Consider the following 15,498-nt stretch of genomic DNA (forward strand, 5'->3'; position numbering starts at 1 on the left):
TTCAGTCCAAATTCAAACCTACATCGTGTGCATCGCAAGCTACAGGAAGGAATTCGGTAAATTCGCTCTCAATATCACTCTAATTACACATTAATTACGTTGTTTAAATAAATATCATCTGTCGTGCCATTTTTCACACGGTTATGACAAGGAAACAAATTGATCTCTACGTAGTATGTGCTATGTACACCGTTGAGCGAATAAAAAATTTCTCCACAATTTTTTTTTATAACAATGTATGATCATAACAGCTCCGGGTTGTATCGGTTTGCTGTAGACGGAAAACGTGTTTCGCGATCTAAATAGGCAGCATTCCAACATAACGTAGAATATTCACAACATCCTGTCACCGTATTTTTTTTCGAAACATTTATCTATGTTCTGAATACACTATACAGACTTGAAATCTCCGTTTCAGTCACTGCTAACTTTGAAACAGATAAAAAAATTATCTCTTTCTTCAAGCGTGGATATGTTTTCTGCCCCATCTAAGAAATCTCACTCCTTACTCCTCCTTGGTTTTTTATGAAAGATCTTTGGTATTGTTTACATACGTAAAGTAAATAAACTATTGAACCGGCGATGTATATTTTACTGTCAACGACATGTATCTGCTTTATCAACGCCTTTCTTCCAGTTATTGTCAGAAGTGTGAGTACTGTTTTGTCAATTAATGAAGAGAAGCACTAGCCATTCGCATAAATTTCAGCGACGTGACGAAGTACGATGCTTTTATAAAGCACTATTGTTTCGGAAATGTCATTCAGACACCTAGCCGTGCAGATTCTTGATGGTTTACTCATGGAGAAATGAGAAAACGAAAATCTGAATTAGAAGGAAGCGATTTGTGCAGCAAGAGAGTGGTAATATTGTAATGCTCTGTATTTAATACTGATTGTGAATCTGGTACTTATCTCTCAAAGTTTCTCCCCGTTCTCACGGTTGTTTCTGAAGCTCTTCCTCAACAATAATATTCCTTTTTATATCATTTAATACACCACTGAAAATAATAAACGTATTTGCAGATTGTTGTATGTACAGTACAACTGATCACAACCACCTATGTATTTGACTCGTAGTCTAATCACCTGCAGTGCAACCTACCTCTATATTCTTTAGCATCTCTTTTTCCTCAACTTCGTCCTTCCTATCTTTTGAATGAAATTCCACAGTGCATGACACTGGAATCATAATCTGGAAGAACAAGGATCAAATTCAAATCTGATTATTCGCGTTTAGGTTTCAACAACCAATGTTGTTTCCATGTCCAACCATACTACTGCTTCATTTCTAGTAATCATGTTGCTATGGATGTTGAACCCCAATTTTCCTTCTTTCCTATTTCTTCTGCTGTTTATATATTTTTCATTCACTTTAGTTGGGCTACATACTCGCAGAAGACCTGCATTCCACGTGGTTTCTCTATCAATAATATTTCATTTTTGCATAATGCCTGTGTTGTCCCTGCCCCTTCAGAACTGCAGTCTTCATTTTGAATGTATTGATTGATTTACTTGTCTTCTTGCTTTGTCATGTTTTGTCCTAGAGGTAATGGCTGTATAGTGACTGTGAGAGGCAGCGCAGTAATAAATACTGGATTTATATTTTTAGGATTGCTCTTTTATAGTCTGTGACTGTGCGGGACGATTGAGATCGGTAGTACAGTGATTAAGGTACTGGTTTTATGCTTGTCTATGCTGAATTACCATTTGATTATCTGTTTTTACATTCGCATCTTTACACTTTTGAGTCAGTATAAAGTGAATAGCAGAGGACACTTTTTGTTCTGTGAGACATTTAGTTTTGTTCATATTCTTTTCATGGATGGAATATTGGAAAAATATTTGCATGTATGCCATTCTGTGTAATGTTGTTAATCAAATTATACTGATACTCACCTCAAGGGAGTCATAATTATTTAAGGTAAAGGAATTAAGAATATTTGTTATTTCATTCCTCAAAACCAGGTCAATGAATATATTGATTTACGAGAGATGTTTAGCATCTACCATTTGAGGATTTGCCAGCTTATGTTTTTCAACAATTTTATTATACTATCAGCTAGTCAGACAAGCCTGGTGACCATTTGTGATGTCCTGCTTAATACGCTGCTGGAAAAAAAAATTAGTACACCCTTTTAGAGGTTTCCAGTTCACTCAAAAGTTATTGTTGCAATACTGTATATGGAGTAAATGAAATGAATACATTTACAGATAACAGCACAAGTGATTCTGAGGTACCAGGTATCGACCCATGCTGGAACACCCACATTCATGTGTGATGTAGCCTCCACAGATGGCAATGCAAGTGCTGACTCGTGTCATCCAGTCAGTTGTACAGATGGTGAATACTATCCTGGGATATTTTATGCCAAGCCTGCTCACCCTGTTCACTTACTTCTCTAAGAGTTGTTGGTTGATGAGTTGCACGAGCCACTTCTTGTCCCATGATACCCCACGTGTGCTCAGTTGAACGCGAGTCAGGAGATCATGCTGGCCAGGTTATAGAACCCAGTACGTTGTCCTCGATGGTGAGTGTTCATCCGAGGTGAGGGTATCATCTGGAGTGCCCCAGGGAAGTGTGTTGTTTTCTATCTACATAAGTGATCTTTTGGATACGGTGTATAGTAATGTGCGGCTGTTTGCTGATGATGCTGTGGTGTACGGGAAGGTGTCATCGTTGAGTGACTTTAGGAGGATACAAGATGACTTGGACAGGATTTGTGATTGATGTAAAGAATGGCAGCTAACTCTAAATATAGATAAATGTAAATTAATGCAGATGAATAGGAAAAAGAATCCTGTAATGTTTGAATACTCCATTAGTAGTGTAGCGCTTGACACAGTCACGCCGATTAAATATTTGGGCGTAACATTGCAGAGCGATATGAAGTGGGACAAGCATGTAATGGCAGTTGCGGGGAAGGCGTATAGTCGTCTTCGGTTCATTGGTAGAATTTTGGGAAGATGTGGTTAATCTGTAAAGGAGACCGCTTATAAAACACTAATACGACCTATTCCTGAGTACTGCTCGAGCGTTTGGGATCCCTATCAGGTCGGATTGAGGGAGGACATAGAAGCAAGTCAGAGGCGGGCTGCTAGATTTGTTACTGGTAGGTTTGATCATCATGCGAGTGTTACAGAAATGCTTCAGGAACTCCGGTGGGAGTCTCTAGAGGAAAGGAGGCGTTCTTTTTGTGAATCACCACTGAGGAAATTTAGAGAACCAGCATTTGAGGCTGACTGCAGTACAATTTTACTGCCGCCAACTTACATTTAGCGGAAAGACCACAAAGATAAGATAAGAGAGATTAGGGCTCGTACAGAGGCATATAGACAGTCATTTGTCCCTCGTTCTGTTTGGGAGTGGAACAGGGAGAGAAGATGCTAGTTGTGGTACAAGGTACCCTCCGCCATGCACCGTATTGTTGATTGCGGAGTATGTATGTAGATGTAGATGTAGTTGCTGCACATCCTGCAGAGCATGTTGAAAGGGTTGGCACAGGTGGCACTCTGGTAGCTGTGCCAGTATGCTATCTATTGGCAGATGACATTGAAACTATTATCAGTACATCTCCTATACCCTAGATGGCATGTGCCATTACCAGATCAAGATTGACATTGTCTTTCCATGTGCACTATGCCCCCCCCCCCCCCCCCCCCCCGCGGCAGTGTATGTTGGCAACATGGTGGTCCTGTTAGCCTGATCTGATATGGGTTCACAGCAATATTATAGACTGAGCTGCACAACTGTTTTGTAAGCAATTTTGTCCCTAGATCAACTCCGGTTTCCCAATATCATCCCAATGGATAAAAATTGATATTCATTTGACTGACACTTTACATGACTTCTCCACATCGTTCCATGTGACTGCCAACTATTTCCACCAAGAAACCAATGGGCACTTTCTTTTTTGTCTCTGTCATATTGAGCTAGTGTGCTCCATTTATAATATCAACAATTTGAAATCAATTTTTATTTTATTGTCAAAAAATAATATTAATTCATTCTTTTGTTTTTTAAAATGCATCTTTTAAGTGGACTGCTGAATAACTTATGCCTCAAGTTGCCTTGAAGTTTTTTTATTCCATGTGGCCATACCATAATACATTTTGTACACATATTAGTAGAAACATGTTGATTTAAGCTGGGCAGCTTCTAGTGCATAACATATTTTGCTCTCGTCACTGAAGATAAAAAGTCTTTTTGTATTAATAAAGATGATCTGTCTCTCCAAAATCCGACTGTACACTACATTCTGCGCAAATGTGGCATGTCTTATGTGGGAGAGACTATCACGACAGTTGAGGAGAGATTCAAGGAGCATCAGTGACACACTTGACGAATACAACCATACAAATCAGGTGTCACCAAGCACTGCCTCTGATATAATCATGAAGTGAAATAAGATGATACACATATTGTGGTCAGATGCTAAGTTTCTGGAACAGCGTAATGCTGAAGTCTGTTGAAATGGAGATGTCACCAGACAGAATTAACTGGGATGGATATTTCATTTTAAATTAGGATTGTGATCCAACACTCAATTTATTAAGATTTCATCAACCATTCCCATCCAACAGAGTTAGTAAACATTGAGAGAATGTGAATTTCATAAAATGTTAGTGAGACCTCTGAAATATAGAGCATCAAAGAGTGTATTACATGTCAAGAGTAAAACTCAGCTATAAATAGAGCTTTGAGACCAACAGCAGTTCACAGTCTGGTTGGAGTCAGGCAGCAAGTACACATAGCAGCACAACTCTCAGTACTTGAAGTAACTGAAATATTGTGCATAAAATAGATGGTTGAAACATCAGAAAAAAACCTGTTTTTGAACTACACTTCATAATTAGTAACGAAAAATGAAGCTGTAAGCCTGTGTGGAAGATCGGTATCAGAACTGATATATTTAATACAGATGGGAAGACCATAGGAGAAGGAACAAGAATGCCAACTCTCACAATTTAGATATTGTCGATGAGCTCATAATGTGCAACGGCATGTAAAGCTACCTTCTGGGAGATAAATGTCAATGCTTACAAATGGAGCAGGACATCTACAGAAATCCACATCCATTCTATTCGAGACAGTTCATTAAATTGTCCAAGAAATTTTTGCCACATCTTGGTTTATTTTTGTGATCTTATATACCAAAAGCAGACCTACTTAGCCCATTAATCTACACAAACACTATCGACAGTTACTGGTAGGAATCATGTGCCCACTTTGCTACAACAACTGTGCATTGTGTGTTTTACTCAGTAACTTCTTTCAGTTTATCTGTGTCCTTATGTACCCAATTTATTCATGGTCTTCGTTGAATTTATCAGCTTTTTGTGACGGTTTTCAGCTATCCTCTGAAAGTGGCTAATTAACTACTAAAACCAGTCATAGAAAGTCATTGTTAACATCAAGATTGAATAAATTGGAGTACAACTGCAGTAAGTGATCACTGTAGTTCTGTGTTTTAGTTAAGACATAATGTAAACCTTTATAACACTGTTCGACATGGGTTCTATTTCTGATATTGAAGTATGTGCTTCTAGACCATTTTATCGTGGGAAATTCAAATATGTAAACAAAATATCGTTGTCAGGGATACTTTTTATGTAATACGTATATATATGTATATTCACAATTCATGGCAAACACAGAGATGTTATAGAGAAATACGGGTATGTTGCCGCATCCTGTAGTGATTGAACGTGATAGTTTCTTGTGCAACAGCAGGTGGGAAGAATCAGACATCATTTGTTTATCCCCCGCCACACCTAAGTCATTATGACCACCTGAAACATCTCATTAACTCGAACGGCGACAGCCGATCGCTGCCTCGGCAGTAAAGCTTCACGCATCCTAGGAGCAGGTGCATCGAGTTTACAACAGTGGTGTTAGCCGCAATTTGTGTCAATCTTAACGAGTGGGTGTTTTGGCTGACAAGTAACTGTCTGTCATATTTCCGAGCACGGTTGAATTTTTTAGTTCCTGTGTGTAAACTGATAGAGCCTGCTGCTGAAGGTAAAACGACTGCTTGTTTTTACACATCAGTGTTCCTCTAGTTGCCTACTATTAATTTAATACGGGTGTATTACCAAAGTGGTATTTTTAAATTTGCAGAAATGCCACGTCGTCGTGGATGTCGATATAAGCCAGACAACTTCTGCTAGATCTGTGGGAAGTTCACTTTTGCCAGAAATAGGAAGAAAATTTCTTCAGTGATAAAGAAAGCATACAAACATTACTTTGGAGTAGAGGTAGGAGACCAAGATAAAGAATGGGCACCACATTTATGTTGTGCTACATGTTACTGCAAACTAATTCAGTGGTGGAAAGGTAAAGAGAATGTGGCGTTGTTTGCTGTTCCCATGGTGTGGAGGGAGCCTAAGGACCATGTTACTGATTGTTATTTCTAACAAAAATTAAGGGTTTTACAAACAAAAAGTCGAAGAGGCACATTGTTTACCCAGATCTGCCTTCAGCGAGAATGGCAGTGCAGCATTCGGACAACCTTCCAGTACCTTCAAGAGCTCGAGGTCAAATTCCGAGTGACAGTGGAATAAGTAGTACTGAAGAAATCACAGATGATGATTCTTTATATCACTGCACAAGCGAGTCAAATGGTTCAAATGGCTCTGAGCACTATGGGACTTAACATCTGAGGTCATCAGTCCCCTAGAACTTAGAACTAATTAAACCTAACTAACCTAAGGACATCACACACATCCATGCCCGAGGCGGGATTCGAACCTGCGACCGTAGCAGTCGCGCGGTTCCAGACTGAAGCGCCTAGGACCGCTTGTCCACCGCGGCCGGCCAAGTGAGTCGTCGCCACATTTGTTGACACAGACAGATTTAAATGATTTAGTACGTGATCTAGGACTAAGTAAACAAAAGGCGCAGCTGCTTCGTTCAAGATTACAAGAGTATAATCTACTGCACCAAAGTACTAAAATCAGTGTGTTCAGGCACAGAGAACATGCCTTTATTTCTTATTTTTCAACTGACGAAGCCCTGACATTTTGCAATGACGTTGCTGGCCTCATTAAAGTGCTGAACTTCACTTATATGTCACAGGAGTGGAGACTTTTCATAGATGCATTGAAAACAAGTTTGAAGGGTGTTTTGCTCCATAACGGAAATAAAATACCCTCTGTTCCAGTAGCTCACGCTAGTTTGACAAAAGAGAATTACGAATTCGTATTAAGGATGCTAAATTCATTAAAATACAATGAACACAAATGGAAAATATGTGAAGATTTCAAGGTAATTGCTATGGTACTGGGAATGCAACAAGGCTACACAAAGTATGCCTGTTTTCTTTGCGAGTGGGATAGTTGAGACCGAAATTCTCACTACGTGAAAAAGAAATGGCATAGGCGAAGATGGAATATTGGCGAAAAGAATGTACAACGTGAAAGTCTGGTAGCTCCTGAATATATACTACTTCCACCGCTTCACATCAAACTTGGCCTGATGAAACAATTCGTGAAGGCCATGGATCCAACAGGCTGTGGGTTTGCATATCTAGCTACCAAATTCCCCCATCTTTCAGCTGCAAACATAAAGGAAGGTGTATTTGTGGGCCCACAAATCAGGGAGCAGCAGAGATATGCAAATTTTGAAGCATGTTTAACTGATAAAGAAAACACCGCATGGGACTGTTTCAAGATGGTGTCGAAAAACTTCCTCGGAAGAAGAAGAGCTACTAACTACAAAGCAATGGTGAAGGATATGATCAAAGCATATCAGGATTTGGGGTGCAATATGTCCTTGAAGGCACATATGATGGACTCTCATCTGGACTACTTCACAGAGAGTTGTAGTGACGTATCGGATGAACATGGGGAACGATTCCATAAAGACATTTCTACCATAGAAAGGTGCTATGAAGGGAAGTGGGTACCTTCTATGTTAGCAGATCATTGCTGGAATATCATTCGAGAGAAGAAAGATTCACAATACAAGAGAAAAAAGTGATGTGCATTACAAGGCAGTGGCTCATTGTTTGTCAATTTTCTGTAATTTCTCATGTCAAATAAATGCTTCAAAGTGTATACACAAAGGTTACTGTGTTATATGTTAGATCCCACCCTCCATTAATGTGATGAACTTATAACATCATAAAGATGTGCATTTGTTTGTCGAATTTCACCTCACGTTTGCTGCACTATATCAGAAACTGAAAAGAGAAATAAAATTGTGATTACTCGTAAACTATCCCTGACAGAAAAAAACCAAAAACAGTTTTCAATTCAGAACTCAAAATACAACTAGGATCACAATATTTTTTATCAGAAATAGAAAAAAAGGTTTTTTTTGTAGAACAGTGTTATTTGGCCATTCATCCCCCCCAAAACTATTGACCTGCCCTGCCCTGGGGTGGCTTGCGTGTCTCAGCAATATGGATAGCTGTATGACAGGTGGAACCACATTGGATTTGTATCTGTGGGGAGGCACACTTACAAAATGTTCCTAAAGAATGGCTGCAACCATTTCAGTAGTTGAAGGGGCAACAATCAGCATGAGTGTCTGATGCGGTTTTGTAACATTATCCGACACGGCCTTGCTAAGTTGAGGCTGTGGCATGACAGAAAGCAAGGGCAACAATCAGCATGAGTGACTGATGCGGTTTTGTAACATTATCCGACATGGCCTTGCTAAGTTGAGGCTGTGGCATGACTGAAAGCAAGGGGAAACAACATATTTTATTTTTACAAAGAACAAGTCACTCTACTATGTGGTTAAATGAAGATAGCATCTGTTCATGTAAAATATTCTATAGGTAAAACGTATACCCATTTGGATCATGGGGCAGGAACTACCCAGGAGAATGTTTTCACCAGGGAAGAACGAATTTGGACTTATAAGGGTGGAGTGTGGAATGTTAGATCCCTTAATCATGCAGAAAGAATAAAATAAAGAATTTCAAAAGCGAAATGAGTGAATTGAAGTTAAATATTGTGAAATTTTGTGAAGTGTGGTGGCAGGAAGAACAGGGTTTTTAGTCAGGTAAGTACAGGGTTGTCAGCACAAAATCAATGGATAAATAGTCTAATAATAAATAAGTAAATAGCAGAGCACCTGAACTGCTATACACAGCATAGTGAAAACATTATCATAACAAAGACACAGAACATATCAGTATGTTCAAGAACATCATTCTATAGGCCATCTTATTGTATACTGTATCCAGTTGCACATCTTGACAAAAAAAAAAAAAAAAAAAAAAAATGTGAATCATCCAGAAGGGGAGGAGGAACCAAACTGAAGCTTGACAGATTGAGTGGGTATAAAATATTGTTACAGTGTTTAAAAAATCAAGTCAAATTTACAAAGAACTTGGAAGTATGAGCCCAGTTATCAGTGAAATACAGTGCCCCTATGGCCTTGATGTGTGCACTGATTCGGTTGGGAAATGTGTTATAAAGCCGTTGCATCCTCATCTGAGGCAAGCTGTCCCACAGCTGGTCCTGATATTCTGGAAATGGACTCTGGATTGTCATCTAAGCTGATCCCATGCACATTCAATTGGGGACAGATCTGGGAATCTTGCTGGCCATGGGAGTAAGTCAACAGTACACAGACAGTTCATAGAGAGATACGTCATGTGTGGATAAGCACCATCCTGTTGAGAAATGGCACCACAATATTGTTGCTTGAGAGGGAACGGGATGTCCATGACATGCTGTTGTTCTGTGGGTTCTCTGTCATTACCAGCCATGACCTGAAGCTATACATGATGACTCCCCTGAGCCCAATAGTAACATTGCTGTGCCTCTCCAAAATACAGTGGAACCTCACTTAACAAGCACCTCCCATAATGTGCAATTTGCATAATGAGCAAAATAAATTGTAAAAAAAGACTCACTTATTGAGCAATCCTTATTGTAATGAGTGATGATGATGTAGTGTGACATCACCAACAGCCGTGCGGAGGGTTAAAAGTTCAGTGATTTGAACACTTGTCGTTCTTGGCAGTGACATATGAACAATGCCTTTAGTACATACTGCTGTCTGGGTTTAGTGCTCTTTCTGCTACCATCTTAGTGCAGCTTGCGATCAAACATTTTTCTAAACTTGTGTTCACACAGTATCTTTTTGTGTGCAAGTTTAATAGCTCTTGTGGAAATGTCACTGAAGATAAAGCCATAAGAAGATGACGATAAGAGAACATAAATGACCTTGGAAATGAAACATAAAATCATTGAAAAATGTGAAGGTGATGTGAGTGTTGCTGGTTTAGCATGCGCATACGATTGGTCTGCATCAACTATTTGCACTATCATCAGAGCAAGGGTAAGATTAAGGAGATAGAGGCTTCAAAGGGAATGACAAGAGTATCTAAACAACAGTTTCGTATTCTGGGTGATGTGGGAAGGTTGCTGCTTATATGGATAAATGGATAGCAATTGCGAGGCAACACTACTAATGAGAACATCACTTGTGAGAAGGTGAGAATGATTTTTGCTGAGCTCATTTAGAAGACACCAGTATCATCAGTGGCCAAAGAAGTGTTTAAGGGAGCCACAGGTGGTTCAAGAAGTTTAAGAGGAAAACGCATCCCCAGCATTGTAAGGCATGTGGAAGCAGCCAGCTTCAACACAAAGGCAGCAAAAGCTTCTTCATCAGCTTCAAGATGTTCATAGATTCTGAGAGTTATCTGCTACAACAGGTTTTTAATTGTGATCAGACAGGTCTATTCGGGAAAACGATGCTGAAGTGTACCTTTATAACAGCAGAGGAGAATGCATTGCCCGGTCACAAGCCAGTGAAAGACTGTCTCACACTGTTATTCTGTGCCAATGCAAGTGGCGATTTGAAAATTGAACTGCTGCTTGTTGACCATTCAGAAACTCCACAAGCCTTCAAGAAGTGTAAAATCCTGAAGGGCAGGTTAAATGTGATGTGGAGGTCCAACAATGAGGCTTGGGTGGCAAATGACGTTCCTTCTGATTGGATCAATGATGTGTTTGGTCCTTCGGTGAAAAAATTTTTGCTTGAGATGAATCTGCCACTCCATGTCTTGCTTGTTATGGACAACACTCCTGCCCATTCTCCAGGCCCACAAGACCACCTCCAGGAAGAATTTCAATTCATGAAGATCCAGTTTCAGCCTTCCTGCACCACTCCATTACTCCATCCTATGGACCAACAGATTATTTCTAACTTTAGAGGCTCTACACTAAAGCACTCTTCAAGAATTGCTTTTAGTTGACTGAAGCTACCAACTCACTCTCAGAGAGTTTTGGAAATATCACTTCAACATCGTTGTCTGCAAGAATTCTCACTTCTGCTTGGAAGAAGCTTTGGCAGAAGTGCATCGTCGAATGTGACTCTGAGGCATATGAATCAATGAATCATTACCTGTGAAGCCTGTAGTCAGTGAGATTGTATCTTTAGCCAAGAGCATGGGACTAGAAGTGGATAACAATGCCATAAATGAGCTTACGAAAGATCACCGCCAAGAAATGACCATGGAAGAGCTTATGGAGTTGCAGTGTGTTTCACAGCAGGAAGTTGTGGAGAGTTGAACTTCAGAGGAGGAGGAGACAGCAGCAATCTTCTGGCCCAATATGACAAATGCTGGAAGCATGGGAATCGGTTGCAGTGTACATTGAAAATCATCCCCCCAATAAAGTAGTGGCTATGTGCGCTACAAATTTATTTCACAATAATGCTGTGTCACATTTTTGCCAAGTGTTGAAGTGTCTGCAGGTGACTATAGATAACTTCCTAGTAAAAAAGAATTAGTTATGTGCCATGAATAATAAAGTACACAATTCTGCACATAAAATTTTCTTTGAATAAATGGCATGAATAAGATAAAACTTTTAGCACCTTTTCTGCATGGAACACATTATGGTATTTTACAATAATGTATATGGGATAACTGGTTTTGCTTAATGAGTAATTCATACTATGAGTAAGATTCTTGAACAAATTATGTTCGCTATGTGAGGTTCCTCTGTATTGTAAGAATGGGAACCATTCCAAGGTCACCACCATGTTCGCTGACGATGGTCATGTGGGGATATGCGGAACTACAATTCATCAATGAATGTGATGCAGTGCTATACATCAGCAGACCATGTGTTCAGGTCATGCACCGCTCCAAAAGCAGCTCTTTGTTTTGTGGTGTTATTGGCAGCCTAAGCATAGGATGGTAATTCCCTAGTCTGGCTGCTGCTTTACTTTTATTAATGGTGTGAGATGACACAGAATGTTTCACAGATCCATTCATTGTTCTCATACGGCAGACACAGATGTAAAGGAGTTATGGTGTGCTTGGTGAACAGTATGACAATCCTCCCTGGTAGTAGTCAGACATGGTTGACTGGAACCTTGACAATGAGTATGCCTGCACTCATGTTCCTTTGCAGTCCAGCCTTGGACCACTGCTCCACCCAATGACCCCACATATCTGCATATTGCACGATTTGACCAGCTGGCCAAATGCAGATCCACAATGAGTCCGCTTTCAAACTCCGTCAGATGCTGACAATGCTGTCTCATACGAACATGTCTCATCTCCGTGTCCTTCGAAGAGATAACTCTGATGGTGTTTGTGCCCCTTACATATGCTACCAGGCCTGATAATGACACTAAACATAAAGAACACTGATGCACTCAAGTAGTCTATCTGTCACAGAGAGTTGCAGCTCTAATCATTTATATACCGGCCAGTGATGTGTATGTGTGTGAAGTTACTTTGACATCCGACCCTGTCTCATGAGTGCTTCATTACTTTTTTGGGGCAGTGTAGTTATGAGGTGTCGTTTAAACACTACACCGTACCTTCTTCCAGTTAATCAAACAGTAAACTGGAAACTAAATATAGTTTTCAGTATTTCATTATAACTGGGCAGCTAATGTTCTATGGTGTTTACCGTAGTAATCTTAATAAATACATAGTCTGATAGTACTGGAATTATTGTTTTATATCTGTTCTCCATCATGAATTTAAAGTAGTTCCAATAAATTTATAGAAATAATTATATTACATAAGTCAGTACTGTAGCAATTAGTTTTGAATTTAGTGGTTGATGTACCACATTTTACTTTGGATATTTTTGGACTTAATTTACAGTGATATAAATGGCAGAATCATGCACTGGCAATGCCAAAGAAAATTACTGTCTAAATTATTTTAAATTTGAATGAATATCACTGTGTGTTACATGCAAAATGTATGTGTGTGTTTCCCTCTGCATAGTCTGTAGTACCCAGTTGTGTGTTATTATCATACATTATACAAATAGTGGTATCTATACTACAACCCCCTATGCTTCCCTCACATAGGGATCATGAGGATAAGACTAGAATAATTACTGCATGCATAGAGGTATTCAATCAATCGTTCTTCCTGTGCTGCTCTGTATGTGAATGGAAAATGAAAAAGCCCTAATAACTGGTACAATGGGATGTACCCTCCACTATGCACCTCATGGTGGTTTTCAGAGTATAGATGTAGATGTAGATATCTAGATTGTGTAATATTTTTTAATCATATAATTTTGTATACCGTGTTTAAGTGTCTGTCACTTTCAGACTTAAGCATAGAACTGTTGAAATAAAGTTCGTTCGGAATATACACAAAATCTAATTACAAAACAGTGACAATTGGGTTTTGGATCTGAAAATGCTAAGAGCCTAAAAATGTTAACCGAAGTAGGGCATAAATTAATTTAAAAAAAATGTGTAAGCTATCTTTACTACACCATTCATAAAGTTCATCACAAGTGAAGACTCATATCAGGAATTTGTATTTCCTTCATTAATTGCTCAGTGTGTAACCGGAGTTGAAGAAATCTGGGACAGAATTGGGTGAGAGGGAAGGGGCAGAGAAGAAGAATACCTTCGTATGAAATAAGTTAGTTATCAAAGCAGTAAATAGATTAATTATTAATAAGTAAATAATAATACAGTCCAGATAATGGTAATGGGTGAGTGGCTGAAGACTAGTGTCCGAGGAAATTACCTTTGCAGATGAAACAAATGATAGTGTTCAGTTGGCAAAGCATTGAGAATCTGGGGATGTAACTGTGTGGAGTCACCTGGAACAATATTGCTGCCCTGAGGTAGCTCAACTGACCTCTCTGGACCTACAGTTAGTTTGCTCTGATCAATGTTTGTGACAACATGCCTTGTATTTGTAGGACAATAAAATGTATTTGTATTGAATCGTATAACCTATTAGTAGTTGTTGTTGTTGTTGTTGTTGTTGTATGAACTTCTACCAACAGCTCAGTTCATGTAGTCAATACTAGAAATAAGAATAGTCTTCACAAGTATTTAATGTCACTTACTCTTGTACAAAAATGTGTGCATTATTCAGGAACACACATTTTCAGTAACTTGCCAGCAGCCACAAAAGCTTAACAACCAAGGAAATAAATATCTCACGAAATAAGCATCAAACGAAAAAACTGCAAAGAACAAAACTCGTCTAGCTTGAAGGGGAAAACCAGATGGCGCTATGGTTGGCCCACTAGATGGCGCTGCCATAGGTCAAATGGATATCAACTGCATTTTTTAAAATAGGAACCCTCATTTTTTATTACATTTTCATGTAGTACATAAAGAAATATGAATGTTTTAGTTGGACCACTTTTTTCGCTTTGTGATAGATGGCGCTGTAATAGTCACAAACGTATAAGTACGTGGTATCACGTAACATTCCACCAGTGCGGACAGTATTTGCTTCGTGATACATTATCTGTGTTAAAATGGACTGTTTACCAATTGCAGAAAAGGTTGATATCATGTTGATGTATGGCTATTGTGATCAAAATGCCCAACGGGCGTGTGCTATGTATGCTGCTCTGGTATCCTGGACGACATCGACCAAATGTCCGGGCAGCTCGCCAGATAGTTACATTATTTAAGGAAGCAGGAAGTGTTCAGCCACATGTGAAACGTCAACCACGACCTGCAACAAATGATGATGCCCAAGTAGGTGTTTTAGCTGCTGTCATGGCTATTCCGCACATCAGTAGCAGACAAATTGCGCGAGAATCGGGAATCTCAAAAACGTTGGCACTGAGAATGCTACATCAACATTGATTGCACCCGTACCATATTTCTTGGCACCAGGAATTGCACGGCAATGACTTTGAACTTTGTGTACAGTTCTGCCACTGGGCACAAGAGAAATTACGGGACGATGACGGATTTTTTGCACGCGTTCTATTTAGCTTCATTCACCAACAGTGGTAACGTAAACCGGCGTAATATGCACTATTGGGCAACAGAATATCCATAATGGCTGTGACAAGTGGAACATCAGGACCTTAGTGGGTTACTGTATGGTGCGGCATTATGGGAGGAAGGATAATTGGCCCCCATTTTATCGATGGCAATCTATGTGGTGCAATGTATGCTGATTTCCTACGTAATGTTCTACTGATGTTACTACAAGATGTTTCACTGCATGACATAATGGCGATGTACTTCCAACATGATGGATGTCCGGCACATAGCTCGCGTGCGGTTGAA

General features: G+C 39.4%; 1 protein-coding gene across 2 annotated transcripts in view; it reads left to right on the forward strand.

The window, feature by feature from the left end:
* The first annotated feature begins 516 nt into the window (after positions 1–516).
* Positions 517–15,498, forward strand: part of LOC126418801 (guided entry of tail-anchored proteins factor 1-like) — a 110,446-nt gene continuing 95,464 nt past the window's right edge. For both annotated transcript variants that reach the window (XM_050085736.1, XM_050085735.1), the window contains exon 1: positions 517–651. In XM_050085736.1, the coding sequence (XP_049941693.1) occupies positions 583–651 (69 nt within the window). In that variant the 5' untranslated portion in view covers positions 517–582. The remainder of the gene's footprint in view (positions 652–15,498) is intronic.

The sequence above is a fragment of the Schistocerca serialis genome, chromosome 9 (genome assembly GCF_023864345.2).
Source record: "Schistocerca serialis cubense isolate TAMUIC-IGC-003099 chromosome 9, iqSchSeri2.2, whole genome shotgun sequence".
In the NCBI taxonomy this organism is placed as follows: domain Eukaryota; kingdom Metazoa; phylum Arthropoda; class Insecta; order Orthoptera; family Acrididae; genus Schistocerca; species Schistocerca serialis.